This window comes from Lactuca virosa, chromosome 1 (assembly GCF_052849685.1).
Source record: "Lactuca virosa cultivar CGN04683 chromosome 1, Lactuca_virosa_CGN04683_v6, whole genome shotgun sequence".
In the NCBI taxonomy this organism is placed as follows: Eukaryota; Viridiplantae; Streptophyta; class Magnoliopsida; order Asterales; family Asteraceae; genus Lactuca; species Lactuca virosa.
The window spans coordinates 71,851,245-71,869,490 of record NC_136426.1 but is presented as its reverse complement, the minus strand read 5'-3'; the positions used below and the strand labels follow the sequence as shown (position 1 = coordinate 71,869,490).

Genomic DNA, 18,246 nt, shown 5'->3' with positions numbered 1-18,246 from the left:
CTCTTCTCTCAACAAGGGCTCTTTTGGAGAGTTAATATGAGGCTCCACATATATTTCATGGTATCAGAGCCTGCATCTCACACCCCCCGTGGTTCAATACATCCCTGTCTATCTTCATCAAGCATCCGATTCGGGGGGGGGGGGGGGGGGGGGATGTTAGTGTATCCCACATCGGTGCAACACGGTAATATAAGTCGTTATATATGTTGGAGTCCCCTTCTCTCCACAAGGGTTCTTTTGGAGAGTTAATATGGGGCTCCACATATATTTTCAACTATACCATCGCCACCTCTGCCACCTCTGCCACCCCTACCCCAACCAACCAGCATAATCATATATGATTAAACACTTTCTGGACAGACATATATATATATATATATATAATCATTTATGATTATATATATATATATATATATATATATATATATATATATATATATATATATATATATATATATATAAACATATATAATCATATATGATTATACCTCTTCTCTATATAATCATTTATGATTTAGAATACCCCGATGTTGCTGGTACGCTGGAGAGTTAGAACGACAAATAAGAAATATATGGCTGAAGCTGAATCTCAATATTACATTTTTCAAAAAAAAAATTAGCAAATTTGTAAAAAAAGCTGCGATATTTTTTAATATAAAGTCAAAAAAAAGATTTGTGATCTCTAAGTATTTTTTTAATGTATTTTTGTGATTTTTTTTTCCATATAACCCTTTCCTATATATATATATATATATATATATATATATATATATATATATATATATATATATATATATATATATATATAGCTTTTCTTTAAGCTTTGCCAAACACCCCCTTTTTGATTCGTAATACCATATCATTTAAATAATCTTGATGATACAGCAATAATGTTATTAATATCAACCAACCAATTCATTTTCATATATATATATATATATATATATATATATATATATATATATATATATATATATATATATATATATGAAAATGAATTGGTTGGTTGATATTAATAACATTATTGCTGTATCATCAAGATTATTTAAATGATATGGTATTACGAATCAAACATATTAAGGGGGTGTTTGGCAAAGCTTAAAGAAAAGCTTTTTGACTTATTACCGGATTGATACTGGTATAAGTCAAAAAAATGTTTGGGTAAAAAACAACTTATAGTTGTTGGAAACCTCTAATAAGTCAAAAAATGATAAGTAACCTGCACCTTACTTATTACAAACTCTTTATTTCACCAAAATAAGTTATAAGTCAAAAAGTCATAAGTCTTTTTAAATAAGTTTTGTCAAACACCCTCTAAATATCAAATATATTAACTACTAATTTTCTTGATGTACTTAATAGCGTTTTTATTAATGTTTTATAATATAAATATGACATCCTTAATTTTCAAAACTTTAAATTATATTTTAAGAGTTAATTGAAATAAAAATATGATTTTATTGGTGTTTATAATAATATTTTAATATTTGGTAGGCATTGGTCAAAGTCTTCTATGTATTTTCTTCTCACAGGGGCATTATCGGTATAAGAATGGAGGCCATTTGGGTGATGGATCAGGACTGAGGAGGAAGCTTCTGGGTTTTTATATTTATTTTTAGTTTTAAGTTGGTGGGATATATTCTGTGAACAGGACAATCCGAGCAGTAAATTTTAATTTAAAGCTGCTACTCTCTAGGCTCTTGTTTCTACATGGACATGGTCTTAGCCATTCGTTTGACAGATGGCAAAAGAGTACTAATATCAACGGTTGAGTCAGCCCGATGAAAGCTGAGCACCGATTTAAGTAACGCGGGAGGAGTAGAAGCACGTGGCTAGTGGTGGGTAGCTGGACAGTGACACGTGTGAGACAACGGCAATCAACTCGAACTTGGAGTTGTGTTTGACGAAGGTTGTATGAGTTGTGACGGCTGTGAATGGGTTATTTGTGACACGTGGTTATGCTGACTTTACTCGTTCATTATACACCGTTGAGGTTTCCAGACAGCGACGGTGACATTATAACAAAGAACAAAAACCAATAGATAGAACTTGCCAATGAAATCATATTTCATTTCATGAATATTATTTATATAATGATATCATGGTTGGTGGATGATTTGGAAAAGGAGACTATTTTTGGAAATGATAAATTAAAAAAAAAACGATCATTTTTTATATTATAATGTCTCAATTATATTTTTTGTTTTGCAATAGGAATACCAAATTTAAGTTTAATCGGTTATGTCGACTTCAATATCCACGTAGCGTCATAAACTTTATAATCTATTTTTTGGGCCTGACGTAAAAATATAACTTTTTTATTAATTTATATAACAACACTTTAATTTTTCTACAAATTTATGTAATAGTGTGGTCTTATTCATTCACCAATATATGCAATGATATCTTGAGTTAGAAAATAGGGTTACAATATTATATTTAACTTGGATTATAGAATTATAAATACTTTTCTAAATCTATAAGTTCAATCCTATAAATGCAGTTTCACAGAGAAATTTACTATCACGATTTTCACGCAATATATGAGATACAAAACACAAAATACATGTTTTGTTTTTACATTTTCCAGAGACAAGAATTGAATAAAATCGTATAATGAAAAAAAAATGTGTTATGCAAAAGTGAAAAACTACACATATAAAAAAAAATTAGTTAATTCGGTTAAGTTTGGAAGGAAAGTCACTTCTGTCGCGAGCATACACGTTGGTTGGTAATGGTGGGAAAACCGACAAATGAACTAATTGGGCCAAGGAAGAATGATGTATATATACATGATACACCGTCATCATGTCATGGGTAAAATAGTGAATCGATCATCAACCAAGAAAGACGAAGAGCACCCCCATAACTGGTCCTTCGTTGAACTGGTTTTAGGCCGAAATCGGGCTCCCGGTTTCGACCCACACCTCTATTTCAACCTGCTAACCAGCCCATGACCAACTCTGATTTGTTATGTTGAATTTTCTTAAGACTAACACGTTTTTTTTACATTATATCGAAATAAAGAAACAACCACTAATAATTTGATTATAATCACCACAATAACACATGTGGACACTAGGCCCAACAAATATCTACCAAAGAAAAGTCACATTCATACTCATTTCGTTGAGAATTCGTACGTTTAATTATTAAAGCAAAAGCTGTCCTCCAAAACAACATCACTCACGTTTATATCACTGCTCAAATATCTAATCCCACTTATAGGTATAGAGTATCGACAAAACACATACCAACCAAAACCTATACTAACGAACCACCCGACCTCGAGTTTGACTCAGTCGATCCAATTATCCAGTATGTAGGCCTTAAAAGTTAAAACCCACATCCGGCTTTTGTTTACTTGAAATGAAACTTAACGTGACAAAAAACTAAATCCTACATTTTTTATACGAAGGGCTCACTTACATACTTTTTGTACCTCTAAACCATATAACTAACACAGTCTACTATTTTTTTCATATAGACACACTGTTTGGAACCCCACGGCAAGTCACACCGGGCTGGGAGCCCGGTGCCAGAAGCTCATATGGCAAAACCCCCGCACCACACCGGTTTTTCAAACATGTGTCCCGGTTTCTTCTCTCAATCTCCTTCTCAATCCTTTGAATCTCGGTTGAAAACCCGTCAAAAGCTTCCACCATCTCCTCATCTCCAGTCCAAGTATACCTCTGTTGTCTCTCACCAATATACTCCTCATCAGGCGAATGAGTCGACAATGTATCCACCACAGCCATGTACTTTGTTGACTGTAACATACTCGGTAAAGCCGATAGGAAAAATTTTTGCGGATCATCTAAAAAGCTCATGTACGCAGGGTCATGTTCGTCTGGAATCAAACGCCTCATTAATGGCGGCCGATTCGGTACGTAGCCACCGTAAGGATACTGCCCGAAGTTAAGTGCCGCGTGTTGGGCGGAAGCTAGCCAGATGATGGTGGTCAAGATGGCGGTCAGGTCATCTCCGGTGGCCAACTCCGGCCACCAGTTTTCGTGGCGGAGGTCCGCGTGGCCCACGTTGATTGACTCTGCGTACCACGCTTGTAGCTCTCTGTCGTTGCAGACAAGTGACGGGTCCGAGTAGTATCGTGTTACGTAAGTATGTACCCATTTTTGTATTGCTTCCCATATCAAAAGCCCGTCATTAGCATACGGGTAGTCTTCGATTAAAAGCTTCAGCCCGTGTCGTTGACTTGGATCCGAAACCGCCATACCCCTAATAAGACAAAACATTAAGTTAGTCCAAAAGTTATTGGACAGGGTTTTAAATAGATAACAGATAACAGAGAACAGGTAAACGGGTAAGAGGTTACCTTCTAATGAGATCAGACGGGAGGTCTTCTAGATCGAAGCGCCAATGCTTATACGCCGCAGCACTTATTTCCATACAATAGCGGCCCGGGGTAAAACACTGCTCTATGACACCATCCGCATTGATCAAATTCTGGCGGGCCAAGGCGTTGATCTCAAGCGTGTATCTCATATGCGGGTCCAAAAGCTTAAATATCGGGTGCATAGCACTCAATTGTCTATGTGCTGACAATATAAACGGTTCCATGGCCGCATGTGTCCGTAGCCTAACACAACAAGGACAATTTAGTAAATCCACACGAGTCTAGAAATACAAGGAATCGGGTTTGGGCCCGCTTACCAGTGGTTGGCAAGCTGGTGGACCCCAGCATCGTTAGAGCAAACATGGGCTTTCGCGAGCTGCCATGTCCAGTTGCTTGTGGCATCTACGGGTGGTGTGACGACCTGTTTTGACCGCGAACCGGGTAAAGCCCGTGGCAAGCTGAGCTCGATTCCCACAGGCTTTAATGTGCCCGATTGGGTCAAGTAAAATATGGTGCGAGTCGCGTATGCTTTACGCCCATCTAGCGAGTTTATATGGTCAAGAAATGGTAAATATGTGTCATGGTAATCTATTATGAATAGCTTATTTTCCTCCATAGCCTGTTGTACGGACATCCCATTAAGATAGCCCGAAATGTGTTCTTCTTTGAGAGCGGACTCTTGTTGACCGTAGATTTCCGGGTCGAGTTGACTCACTGGTGGGAAAACTTTTAACTTCTCTATGTTAACCGGGTTGACCCCGGCGAGTGCTTGCCGGCCAAACTCATAATCACGTAACCATGAAAACTTGTCCTCTGTAAATTAAAAGAATAATTATAAACATCCATCTGGTTTTTTGATATTATTTATATAAGGAAAGGACGTAGAGTGGTTACTGGAAAGAATTTTTGGGGTGTCGTATTTGAGAAGGCCGCCGCCCTGGCTAGATTCATGGAGTCTGGTGACTAAATTAGGCAACCGGAGCTTCTTCAAGAGATCATCTTGAAGACCTAGTTTCAGAGGGAGTCCTTCACTGTAAAGACTCTCGATCTGTGAGAAACCCTTGAAGTCGTGTTTTTTTGAAATGCTGGCCACCATTGATGGCAACAGGTTGTGGAGCACCGCCTTCAGCCGCCCTGTCGAGAATGCGTTTTGCTTTGATTCTTCAAATTGTTCGTCTCTTGGAACGTACAACGGAAACGGCTTTTCCACTCGACTCTCAGCTAAAATATCTGTTAAAACATATAAATCATCAGCATATATACGATTTTTAAATGTTAATGAGTTATTACATACACACCGGTGTCGGTAGGTAATCGGCCGGTGCGACACCGCCGTGGATATGGGATCTTTTCGCCGCCGAGTAACGGCCTGATAAAGTCGTTTCCCCGGTCCGGATTTCCAAGATCGTTGTAAACATCATAGTCATAAACCCGGTCTGATAACTTTCTGACTCCTTTTCCATCACCCCTTAAATCTCGAAGCTCTTTCTCTCTTAATAGTTTTAGCCCGGCTGGAGTTTCATCGGGAAGATATGGCTGCTCAAGTGTACAATAATATTCATAAAGATGTAAGCTTGATAGTTGATATATCAAGATTTGACTTTCAAAGTTTAGACCTTTTTGAGTTTTTACCAATATGGAATATTACTAAGAAAGATAATTAATTACCTGATTAGAGAAGAAAACTCTGGGATTAGGATGATCATTGGTGGATTGAACCCAAGAATTGCAAGGAAAATAAACAGGGCCACATGCAAATCCTTCAATGGTGATACTCTCCAAGTAAAACTCTTTTTGATGCTTATTAGTGATGGTAATTGCTCCCGGGATTCCGAAATCAGAATCCACCAATAAATCAGATGTGTAATTAACTTTTTCAGATTTGAGATTTGATTTCTGTGACCAATCTTTCAATACAGCTTCTTTGCTTTTCTTTGGAGCCCTTGTTTCTTCATATCATAAAAAGGGACAAAAATCAATACCAAATTCAATTCAACAAGAATAAAAGAACATCCAATCAAAAAAAGAATCTATTGACGCATTTGAACAAACATGTTGCCTACTTGGGTCAATATCAGTGCTGTAAAGCTCCAGGACAACATTTCTTCCGATCTGATCGGTAAAAGCGTCGATTTTCTTTACAATTGTCTCTTTGAAATCTTCCTGGTGTTTGTTCCGAACAGTTAATACAGCTCTCGCCTTGAACGTAACCGGCTTCTCTGCTTTCACAAATTTGGCCAAATCCTCACTGATCGCAGCCTTCACTACCGGGATCCTCCTTGGGACAGAAACTGGGTTCACTGACAATAGATTATGGTTATGATGGATCTTTTTAAGAGTGTTTGAAGGAAGAAATGGGGGTTTCTCAATCATGGAACGACCCATGATTTCTTTAACAAGTGCCATCGCACTTAGAGATTCTTCAGAGTGGAGTTGCGGGGAAGAAAATAAAGAAGAAGCTGGGTGTACAGTAGTCAGTAGAAATGGGTTTTGAGTTTATATATACAGGAATAAAGTGGATTTTGATGATGCCACGATGATTATATCACCGTTCACGTTTATAATTTTCACATTCTTGATTCCAACTCTAAGTATATGTTTGATTTGGGGGTAACAAGTTTCTCAGATCGACGAAGAAACATTTTTACCAAAAAAAAAAAAAAACTTATTTTTATAATATGAGAAAATAAGCCCTATAAAATCGATCAACTATCATTTTAATTTTTAACTTTTAGTCACGAGAACGACCGCATGTTTTCTTTAGAGTATTAGGTAACTGACTAAACTTTTTAAGCTATTGTCAGAATGATTATTCCGACCAAGATATGTGCGACAAAATTACATAAATGGTTCATTGGGTTTTTAAATTTTCATATTTAGTCTATAATTTTTTTCGTTATATTGATGGCCTCAGTTATTTATGAGAGTTGTAACGTTAGTTTTTATGGCTATCATCGTTTGATTTGGTCCGTTAAATGAGAGTGCACATCATGTGAGAACTATACCGTTTTTTTTATATTTGTCTCTCTCCTTATAAGCAAGTAACGTTCACATATGTGACATATAGTTATCCTTATAAGCAGGTAACGTGCACGTGTAGAAATCCGACAGTGAAGAATGAAGATTACATCATGGACGGATCTTAACCCTGGAATGCTATGGAGTTGCATTCGATTTAGTAACAAATATCGATTTATTAGGTGGATAGACCTTTCGATGTGCCCTAGGGAAGTAGTGGTGATTCCATAGCTCAGAGCTAGGACATAATTGAAACAACCTTGAACCTTGTTCATGCAAAAGTGTGGAAGCTGAAGTTGATGTTAATTTTTTTTATTTATTTATTTTTTTTTTTGTGGTATTTCTATAAGTATTAAAGTAGTTTGTGTGTGATGACTTTTAAGTTTTAACTGCAATGGTTTTTGGAGGGGAATGGCTTTTGGTAATTCTGCGATGGTTTTTGGTATTTCTATATGTGTGATCTTAATGGAAAAGCTATTTGGTATGTATGCAATGATTTTTGGCATGCTTGTATGGTTTTTGGTCACTGTATGTATGAAATGACCTTAATGGAAAAGCTATTTGGACTATTCTGGACAGAAATGTATTGCTAGAAAATGTTGACAAACAAAATTTCAATGTCAAAATTATTGAACAAACAATTTCATTGACTACAAACAAAAGTTCATTGCTAGAAAATGTTGGAGAAATATTTTATTTTAGTATTGAGCAATCAAGTTCATTGCTAGAAAATGTTTGACAAACCATTTAAGTTTGGACAAACAATTACATAAAGCATATCATATCACTTGATACAAATAGGAAACAAATCCATTACAAAAACCATCAACTGTTTTGGACCATTTCATAACTAATCCATTGTTTGAGTCTACTAGCCAAACATACCAATATATTTAAATAAATAGAAACATGTAACATTCAAGTCACTTCAAAAGAAACAATTCATATTATATTTCTTAAATTAAATACTTAAAAAGTAATTCAACATGTCACTATGCAGAACTTGAAGCATCTTTGGTGTTAGCTTTCTTCTTCTCCTTTACTCCAGTTTGTGAAGACTGCCCTTTACAAGTCCTGAAGTTATGTCCTTTGTTATGACACTTTGCAAAAGTCATTGTCAAATATTTCCCGCTCAATTTTCTTGCTTCCTAGTTTCATCAGCACCCATCTATAACCATCTTCCTCTTCTTTTTTGGCCTCCCTACCTACACATTTACATTTTGGTTAGTAAATAAAATAAAACACTGCAATGATAGTTGAGATACAAACATGTTAGTTATGTTTAGGAGGAATCAAAATGAATGCACAATCACTCTTTGGCCACATGGTACAACCATTGATTGTGTAATTATGTTAAATTATATGGTAGCCCATGTTGACCTCGTATAAGAGGGATGCACCCACTTTGGAACATTATCCCTATTTTAAATTTTATTCCAAATAGCACAAACAATATATTTACATGTAAATTCTATAATCTCCCAAGTCCTACAAATGCATGTTATCTCATTTAACTTAACAACAAATCGGTCTAGCATTGGACTTGTCACTTGGTATTTTCCTAACCCATTGTAAACGACTTTATATCGATATGCTTTTGATTTTATCCCCTCAAAAAGTGCAATAGAAGTAGGAGTGAAAGGACCATGACATTTGTATATAACTTTTTGTACAATACACAACCTTTTCATGAGGTACTCTCTCATGTATTCTAAATACTTAACATTATAACATATGTTTATCCCTACCATCATCTAAGTTAGATTTAAACACCTCATAAATATAGTATTGTTCTACATGTAAGGGAATGATCTTTTGCAAATGCATCAAATGTTGGTTATAAAATGTACAACTTCACATTTGTAATGATTACTTTTTTGTCCTTTAATATGTTATATTGTTAATAATACATAATCACATGCTAATATTATAAAGAGAGTCAAAGTCAAATAAAAATTAAAATAGTTAGTAATGCTTAAATTATACAAGAGGCCACGAGGGTTTGCATGATCAAATACATACAAATTTAATGAATCGATTATGAAAATAATGTTTTTTTTCTTATAAAATGATTAGTTAAACTATTCGTCCTTAAAAAATACTTATGAATTATGATCCGTAAGAAAAGTCTGGTGCCATATATGGTCAACGGTGAGCGTAAAATATATTTTGGTCATTTTATTTTGGGCAGTGTTCAAAAAAATTTAGAAAGTATTTATTACATGGATTTTTGTGTTAGAATAAACTTAGCTTAAAATGCGACACTCATAATAATATAATTTTATTTTTGATCATTTATTTTATAGGCTATTATTAGTAAACGATAAAGTTAGGGCCCTTTTATGTTTTAACGATTTGTTCCCGAATTGATCTGTTACAAGGCCCGATCATCAGACCTTCGGGATCTCACTGTCAATTAAAAAGAGAAATTATTTTGATTTTCCTACCACACAACTCTAAATTTGCAGTCCCAAAAAAACCTCGTTTTTCTTGTGTTTGATATTTTATATATCTAGTCATAAATAGCGACAACACCTATAAATGGAGGTTTATACACTAGCCAGTAGCCACTACGCGATGTTGACAAAAAGGATACCAACTCCCACTATAATATATATTATTAATTATTAATTATTAATGTTAAACGTAGTTTATATAGTGAAATAGAATTTGCAGAATTACTTTTGGGATAATCGATAATATGATCACTTTTTTTTTCTTTTCAAATATAGGTAATTGATCTAATATATTTATGTGTTGCAGAAATGTTTGTTATGTCCCAAGTTTCGGAGCAAGCTAATGAATTTCGTAGTGTTGTATTTTCTAATGACAGGTGACATAAAACATCTTGAAATCTTGTATTTCAGACTATTTAAATACGTTTCGAGCTTATTTCATTGTTCATTCCAGATACCCACTCACACTCCATTCAACTCTTATTCAATCATAGTCATCATTATATTCAACTCTTATACTACTTGCATTGTGGATGCTCTTAGCGCATATAAAACGTTTTAACCTCATTGGAAGATCAATTAGATCTCCATCCCCAAAAAGATTGTATTAAAAGCACTATTTTGACAAAGGGAAGATGCAGATTTCTCATTAATCTCATGTAACTCATTAAAATCACCAAAAAAATCAACATTTTCAAAAAGCGATTTCCCTCCACTGTTACAAAAATAATATCGCAAAAAATATTTTCTTTAGAAATTAACATTCTCATATGAAGCTTACAAAAGGTGTAAAATCATTGGCCAATTTTCCTGGAAGTGAGCTTATCTCCATGGAGTGTAATCTTCCAGCAATCGACTTGGAGCATAAATACAGATATATTCTTCAATACAACTGACATAACCATCATTATATTAATATATTAATATAATATATTGATGATGAAAAAAGAAACAAAAAAGAATGAATGAAATACCCTATTTTCATCGATTTATCCATTTGGCCACTGAACCATTATCTTTTATTATTATTATTATTATTATTATTATAATAATAGTCCTGTGGTTAAAGCAATACAATGGTGAAATTGCGCGAAAAAATGTTTTCTTAAATGGTAAAAAAAAAGTAAAATAATTCAACCACTATAAAAAGTAATCAAGTCGCTAATGTGATAAGACGATGAAAATTGATACAAATATGAAAGTACATGTGTTTTTGTGTAAAAGAGATGATAATTACCTTTGTATTTATTATCTTTTGTGATTATTCCCAATGTCTCTGCAGTTTCACGGATCATGATCCCACTCACTCCAGTAAAACCAGCCATTTTGCATTGTGCAACGGCAAAAAGTGAAAATTTTAACAAAAATATAAAGGAATATTATATACAACATTTAGATACAGAGTGCAGTGAGTTTTAACCTAGAATAAGTGCCCCGTGTAGATCTGCACCAAAAAGACATTGAGCCATTTGACTTTTCCTGATTATAATCGCAACAAAATTACTAAAATTTATATGACCATTTCAAGAGTTAAAAATATGCTCAATTATATTTTCTCCTGTGAAAAGAAATTTAAAAAATATATATAAAGAAAAAGAATTCTTACCCAGCGCTCTTTAGAAGTTGCATTATGTAGTCTTTCCACAGTTCATGCATTGGTTTAAACATTTCAAAGCTGTAACAAAATAAAAACCATAAATTTTCAAAAAGTCTTGTTAAACCTTAAAACGGGAAAATCTAATAGATGCATTGTGTAGCCCTTTTGGAATCTAAAGACAAGTATAATTGTTACAAATGTCCACGTTTTCAAAGTATAGTATCTTTTTTGGGATTTATAAAACTAAGATGGCTTTCTTGAAGCTAAAGCTAAAGCCTTTTTTTTTTTTCATTTTTCATTCCGATACAAAATAAAGAGGGGAAAAACTCACTTGTGAAGGTCTTGAGGCAAATCCAATGATCCGTATTTCTTGTGTTGTTTCATTGACATGTGTTTTTTTGATCTTTTTGAGTGGCTTTGTAAAGCTTTTGTAAGTGTAATGTTGCCAGATATTTTGCTAATTTTTACTATATTATCAAGATAGACACGGTTGTCAATTTTCATTCTTCTAGATCCCTGAATGTAATTTTGGGCAGAATCACCTCTCTCTAGAACTTCATGCAAAATCTTGTCCACCACATTTACCTACATAAGTTGATGGCTTTATTGAAATACATGAAATGTAAGAAATAGCAGTGTACTTTTGTTTATTTGTTATTTACAGCATCCTACTTCCTTTTGTTTCTATTATTATATATCAACCTTGTCCTTTTTATTTTTATTTTTTTTCTTATTAGCACATTGTACTTTGAAAAGCTTCTTTTTTTTTAAATTCTACTGAATTATTGTATTGCCCTTTTATTTTACTTTTTCTTATTAGCACAATATGTACTTTGAAAAAGCTCCCCAATTATAGCACTTTTCATTTCTTTTGATTACAACATCATGCTTTCAATATTTTTTCTTATTAAGGCATTGTGCTTTTGGTTAGATTTTTCAAAGTACAATGTTGTAATAACTAGAAAAGTAGGATGCAACAATAAACAAATAAGATAAAGACCTGAAGATCTGACTTTGCTAGATTCCCATTTGTGGGGTGAGAGAGTGGAAGATATATAGGATGATCTTCTTCTACATCTGTATAACTAGGCAACAAAAAGAATGATTGCCATTTGACTTTCTATAACAAAATTACAAAATATATATATAAAAAAAAAATAGCAATTGTACTTTCAATATGAACAAAACACGTACCACGTTTAGTAGTTTGCCCTGAGAAAGAATATTTGCCTACAAATACCGAAAGTATTATCAACTGCAAAGACTCCAATATAGCATGATCCTTTTTTGCTAATAACTAACATGACTTACCACAGAAAATGAAACTAACCCTTTTTTCATCTAAAATAAACAAATTTTTATCTCAATAACCTTTCAAGTGTTTTATTAACATGCAAGAAAATGATATTTTGAACTTGTAATTGTTAAGCAATTACGATAATTACAGACGCATCAATCTTTCAAGTGATATATTAACATGCATGTAATCAAAATATTCGGGCATGTAAATATCCAGACTTCATCAATGCCATTGTTAAAAATCTTGCACACATAAAGAACAATTTTTTTTTTATTTAAATTAGAGTAAATAGTTGCTTGTTTCCACAATAAATTGGTACCTTGGTTTATGCCACTATAATCAACGGCAACGGCTTACCCCTTTTTTCAATAAATTGGTATCAAAACAGAAAAAAGCAAACATGAAGAAAAATTAAATACAAAACAATGTAAATCAGGATGGGTTAGCTCAATAACCTTTTTTGGACATGGTGTTTGCAGCAGATTTAGACTTCAAATCAGCAGAACTTTCAAGAAATCGTTTATTGTTCTTGTGATTTTGTTGTAATTGAAGCTCATGAGCTTCTCTTCGTGCTATTGCCTCAAATGCACGGTTTTTTGGTTCTTGTATGCTTGTGCCCATTGTCAATTAGGAATATAAAATTTCAGTGTATCTAGATTCAACAACATTCCACACTTAAATCATATAATCAGGTCAACTTAAATTATAATTATTGGCAGAATTTTTGCCTTCTACATAATAATAAGGTAATCATGATTAATTTTCAAGATTTTGTTACATTTGTCTTGATTATCGATAAAAAAATAAGATTGAATACTAAGACTTTCTAATCCTAAATATTATTCACTATGATTAAAAAAAACTGATGATTAATTAAAGGGTAAATTACAAAAAACAAAAAAAAAAAAAAAGGTAAAGTTTTGAGGTTTAATCACAAATATTTTACATTTTTCCAATCATACCATAAAAAGTTTCAGATATTCTTCTAAATTAATCATTTTGAATTGTTAGGTGGCAGAATGTTTTTGAAGGAACTGGAATCTATTAGGAATTGGAATTAGAATCCAAAGCTTGTTTGGTTGGAAGGAAATGGAATTGGAATCCAATTCCATATTCTGTTTGTGTTTGTTTCGCAGCAGACATGTCAAATGAATTTGATTTCAATAATGTAAAATGACAGAATAGCCCTTTTTGTTTTTTTTTTTTTTGCTTAATTTTACTTTGTTTTGTAACTTAAACATATATTATATAAATTACAGAAATAGTAAATTTTCATTTTATTGATTGAAATTCCATCTTCAATTTGGCCGCTTGTTCCTTGTTTCCTTCTTTCTCATATCCATTAATAAAAGCAGAATAAATTCCCGAATTTGGTTCATATCCTCTTCCCACCATTTCTGCTTGAAGCTTCATACCTTCATCCATCCTCCCCTCATTGCACAAACCCTTAATCAAAAGCTCATAACTTTCACCCTTCATAACCACATTGTTTCTCTTCATTGCAAATCTTGAAACCTTCAATGCTTCTGAAACCTTATTCTTCTCACAAAGTTCCTTAATCAACACATCAATGGTAGATCCCAAGGGTGTAAACTCTTTCCTACACATATCCTTATACAAAAGCATTGCAGAATCAACATCCCCAATTTTACAATACCCTGTTATCAAATGCTCATAAGTGACACAAGTACTTTCTTCCCCATCCAATCCCATTTCTTTGAAGAATTCTTCAGCTTTATCAACCTCTCCAGCTTCACAAAGGCCACCGATTATGGTGTTATAAGCCATGGCATCATGTTTTAAACCCTTGTTCCTCATTTCTTCCCACATTCTCATGGCTTCCTCCATTCTTCCATTATCACAATAAGCCGCCATTAAAATGTTGTGACTGTATGCACTGGGTAAGCAATCGTTTACAATCATATCACTCCACACTTGTTCTAAGTTCTCAATTAAACCATCTTTATAGAAAGAATGCATAATTATGTTATAAGTATGTACATTAGGAACAACGATTTTGACACCAAGTTTTTGATCCCCAAATTTGCGAGTGGATCCGAGAAGCTCGTTGCAAACTTCATATCCAGCAATGCTCCCGTGGTGTTTAGAAACTGACATGATTAAAGAATTACAAGTGCTAATCATTGGGGATATACCTTTAGTGCGCAACATCCGGACAATCTCTATAGCCTGATTGATTCGTTTGGATTGAAGGCATGCTTTGATCAGTAAATCAAACACGAAAGGTGCAGAATCACACGTTCTGTAAGTCGTAATCAAAGTTTCGAAGATCAAAGGTGGAGTCCTTAAAGGCGAATCGGTATTAGCATCAGGAAATTTACGAAGAGCGGATTTAATCAGAGCTAGGGCATGGGATTTTTGGCGGGAACGAGCGAGGGTGTGGATGATTGTGGCGTACGATAAGAGGGAGTGGTGGCACAGGGAGTGTTGGATGGAGAAGAGGAAGAAACGGAGAGCTAAGTGAGGATTGTTACGGAGTTGAATGGTGATTTGAGAAAATTGGGAAGGATCGAAACCGGATGGGAAGAGCGTACGAAGGTGGGTCCATCGGGATTTGGAACGATGGTGTTTGAGGACGGAGACGGCGGTGGCGACTGCAGTTTCATTGTCGGATGGTGGCTGTGAAGAGGCAGAGCAAAAGCGGAGGGTAGTCGTTGGGTTCAAAAAGATGGGGCGTTTGGATACTGTATAAAACAACGCCATTAATGGAGGAGGATTTGAAATTTGAAGCTTGTTTCAGCCTCACCCGACTGCTTAAAAGAAAGAGGGTAATACATAGTAATCTTCAAAAATCCCTCTTGAACTTATTCCAATTCCTTCTAATTCTAAGGATTCCTGCCAACCAAACAGGCCAGGTTATGTCAGGGTTTACCGATAATTTTCCAAAATTACCATTTTGACCAGTTATATCCAGTCAAAATGGTTAATTTGAACAAAAAAATCTGAAACTTTTATGGGTTGAATGAAAAAAATAAGATAAAAAGGTTAAATTGAGTTGCAAAATTGCCTAAAACATAATGTTTCTGTAATAGTACAGTACCTTAGGTGAACATAAACTTCATGCAATCTTTTTAAATTTGCTTTTAACATTTGTAGTTCATCAGAATGATATGGTTAAAATTTGCTTTTATTACTTTCTACTGCATAAATTAACATGAAAAGTCAAACATGTTAAAAGCAAATTTTAACATGGGTAAAGAAGGTTTAATTTGTTGTATACATCCATACTTTTAAACCGTGGATGTATTTGTATTTGCTATTTCATCCCATCGTCTTTTGTGGTTTTGACTTTTATGAGTTCTTTCTAATTTTCTTTAATTTTTGGTATTTAGTACTTATTTTTCTATTTGCTATTTGCCTATTTCTGTGCAATGCTGATTTTCTGTTTGTTTCTATAAGTTTTTTAATACATTAGAATTATTTATACAATTTATATTATTATTATTATTATTATTATATTTTATAATTATTTTTCTATTATCGAGGATTAAACCTTGAGCAGGATTTGTGAGTAAAGAAAGTGAAGATGTCCAAATGTGTAAAAACATGCTGACAAGGTGAACAAAGAAAGGAGTTTAAACTTTAAATTTGGCATAACATGTGTTAGTGAAACATGTTTAAAGCATTATCGAAAAGAAAGGAGGCATACAGATCGAATTTTTTTATGATATCAAGAAGAAACAGAACCAAAATTCACACGAAATTAGTTGGGTTCAAGACCATGTTATGATCAATCAAGAAGCATTGAGCTTATTACTAAATGGGTATGGAGCTAATGTTATGATCAATCAAGGGCCATTTAGCTTATGAGTTAGAGCAAGGTGTGTAGAAAATGGATGAATAAAGCACGTTCGGCCATAATAAACAATAAATGAAAGCAATTCAAAAACACAAGTCACATATCCACAGATGAATAGAGCACGCTCGGCCGTAATAAACTCATAAACATGTTCGAAATGGCGTAATGCGGGAAGAACAAATTTGAAGCTAGAGGGGAATGAGAGGAAAGAATTGAGAAAATTACCAGAAAGAGGGAAGGCGGCGAGCATCAATCGAAACACGGGAGGAGCAGCGGACAGTGACAGACGGCGGAGGAGCAAGGAAGGCGGTCGTCTCTCAAGGAAGCAGAGGCTATGGGGTCGCCAAAATCGACATGTGGCTGTATTAGGTTTTCAGAACAACGGGGAAAAGTAAAGACGTCACCATTTATTTTACTTATTATTTCCTTTTTCCGGTTCTCCGTTGTCTTATTTATTCGATTTTTTTTTCCAATGTTTCTTTATACCCGAGAATAAAAAAGCTAAATAAATGTTTTTTTAGATATAAGTGTGTAACTTTTTTTTAAACATATATGGTCATTCTTTTTCATGTTTTCATGTTCATAAAATACTATTATGACCGATTATTATATGTATAAACGGTTACCAACGTCCTTAACAACTCCAACAAGACTCCGGTCATCTCCACCGATAAAATTGATTTTTTTTAAAGCTCTTGACACATCATAAAACACAAACACACACACTTCGGTGGTGTTTGTTTTGGAAGTGGTAAAATGTCTTTAGTCTTTTTCCGTGTCTGCGGCAGAAGATGTGGACCAAAAGTATTTTTCTATGCCTTTATACAATAAGTGATAAAGAAGTATTTTTGAGTTCTTTTGTCTTCCAGAAAACAAACGGTCTTTTTGGTAAACATCTACCCGCCCGTAGATGTAAGTGCCGAAAAAGTCTTTTTCCAAAAAACTCTCTCTCTCTCTCTCTCTCTCTCTCTCTCTCTCTCTCCATTGGGCTTGTTCTTCAGCAGGTCTCTTTCACTCTACTTTCCTTTAAATCTCGAATATGGGTTTGTTTTCGAAAGTTTAGAAAAACTCACAACTCTTTCTCTTCTTTTCTTTCAATTTCAAGAGTTGAGCAAACCCCGACCCTAAAAAAATTCAACCGTTGTAATGCTCTTTGAAACCCTAGCACATTTTCAGTATCCACCAACAAGCTCTTGAAATGCTAAGGAAATAATGATTTTAATTGTAGTTTTATATTTGTGCTCTGGTTTTGTGCCAAAACATAATTCGTGTGTTCTTTGTGCAAGAAATTGAGCTTCAAGGGTACAAAACCTACAAATCATTGTGGGTGTGTGTATTCTTGTGTTACAAATCTGGAAAATCACAGTGTGTGTTATTGTGGAATCGATGTACATGTTTGTTCTTGTGCAAATCGTTGTGTGTGTGTGTGTTCATGTGCAAATTGATGTGTGTATGTGTGTTTTTTTTTATGGAATCGATGTGTGTTAAACCTATAAATATTGTCAAATGTGTTTCTGTCATGGATTGAAACCCATAAATCTTGTCAAAACTCAAGATTGTGTGTTCTTGAGTTATAGAGAAAAATTATGTATCGGCAAACTAAACTTATAGTAGTCGATCATAATGGTATTTTTAAACCTGGAAAACAAGTTTAATAATCATATGCATACAACATAATAATAATAATGACTAAATATGTAC

At 34.1% G+C, this 18,246-nt stretch overlaps 2 protein-coding genes across 3 annotated transcripts; both read right to left on the bottom strand.

Moving 5' to 3' along the window:
• Window positions 1–3,165: 3,165 nt before the first annotated feature.
• LOC145145327 (lipoxygenase 1, chloroplastic-like) lies at window positions 3,166–6,937 on the bottom strand. Its single transcript, XM_079074929.1, has 7 exons — window positions 6,418–6,937; window positions 6,023–6,303; window positions 5,653–5,890; window positions 5,249–5,584; window positions 4,672–5,167; window positions 4,334–4,597; window positions 3,166–4,236 (listed from the first exon to the last, which is right to left on the bottom strand). Exons 1-7 carry the CDS (start codon window positions 6,758–6,760, stop codon window positions 3,480–3,482), a joined length of 2,715 nt encoding a protein of 904 aa, XP_078931055.1. The 5' UTR covers window positions 6,761–6,937; the 3' UTR covers window positions 3,166–3,479.
• Window positions 6,938–10,495: 3,558 nt separating this feature from the next.
• Window positions 10,496–16,969, bottom strand: LOC145145301 (ribonuclease MRP protein subunit POP4-like). Of its 2 annotated transcripts, XM_079074928.1 has the most exons (9): window positions 16,771–16,969; window positions 13,181–13,377; window positions 12,620–12,655; window positions 12,426–12,502; window positions 11,757–12,010; window positions 11,435–11,503; window positions 11,251–11,307; window positions 11,066–11,169; window positions 10,496–10,720 (listed from the first exon to the last, which is right to left on the bottom strand). In XM_079074928.1, exons 2-9 carry the CDS (start codon window positions 13,344–13,346, stop codon window positions 10,623–10,625), a joined length of 861 nt encoding a protein of 286 aa, XP_078931054.1. In that variant the 5' UTR covers window positions 13,347–13,377; window positions 16,771–16,969; the 3' UTR covers window positions 10,496–10,622. The 2 variants fall into 2 exon arrangements, with proteins under 2 accessions (XP_078931054.1, XP_078931053.1); XM_079074927.1 differs by lacking the exons at window positions 10,496–10,720; window positions 11,066–11,169; window positions 11,251–11,307; ... (3 more) ...; window positions 12,620–12,655; window positions 13,181–13,377 and adding an exon at window positions 13,900–15,581 and having other exon boundaries at window positions 16,771–16,952.
• Between the last annotated feature and the right edge of the window lie 1,277 nt (window positions 16,970–18,246).

What these genes read in the sequence shown, in the direction of transcription:
- LOC145145327 (XM_079074929.1), bottom strand. Translation starts at nt 6,760, where the DNA reads ATGGCACTTGTTAAAGAAATCATGGGTCGTTCCATGATTGAGAAACCC. An exon ending in CACCAGCTTGCCAACCACTG is followed by an intron (nt 4,598 to 4,671) that starts GTAAGCGGGCCC and finishes TTGTTGTGTTAG; the next exon opens with GCTACGGACACATGCGGCCA. An exon ending in CCGTCTGATCTCATTAGAAG is followed by an intron (nt 4,237 to 4,333) that starts GTAACCTCTTAC and finishes TTGTCTTATTAG; the next exon opens with GGGTATGGCGGTTTCGGATC.
- LOC145145301 (XM_079074927.1), bottom strand. Translation starts at nt 15,449, where the DNA reads ATGGCGTTGTTTTATACAGTATCCAAACGCCCCATCTTTTTGAACCCA.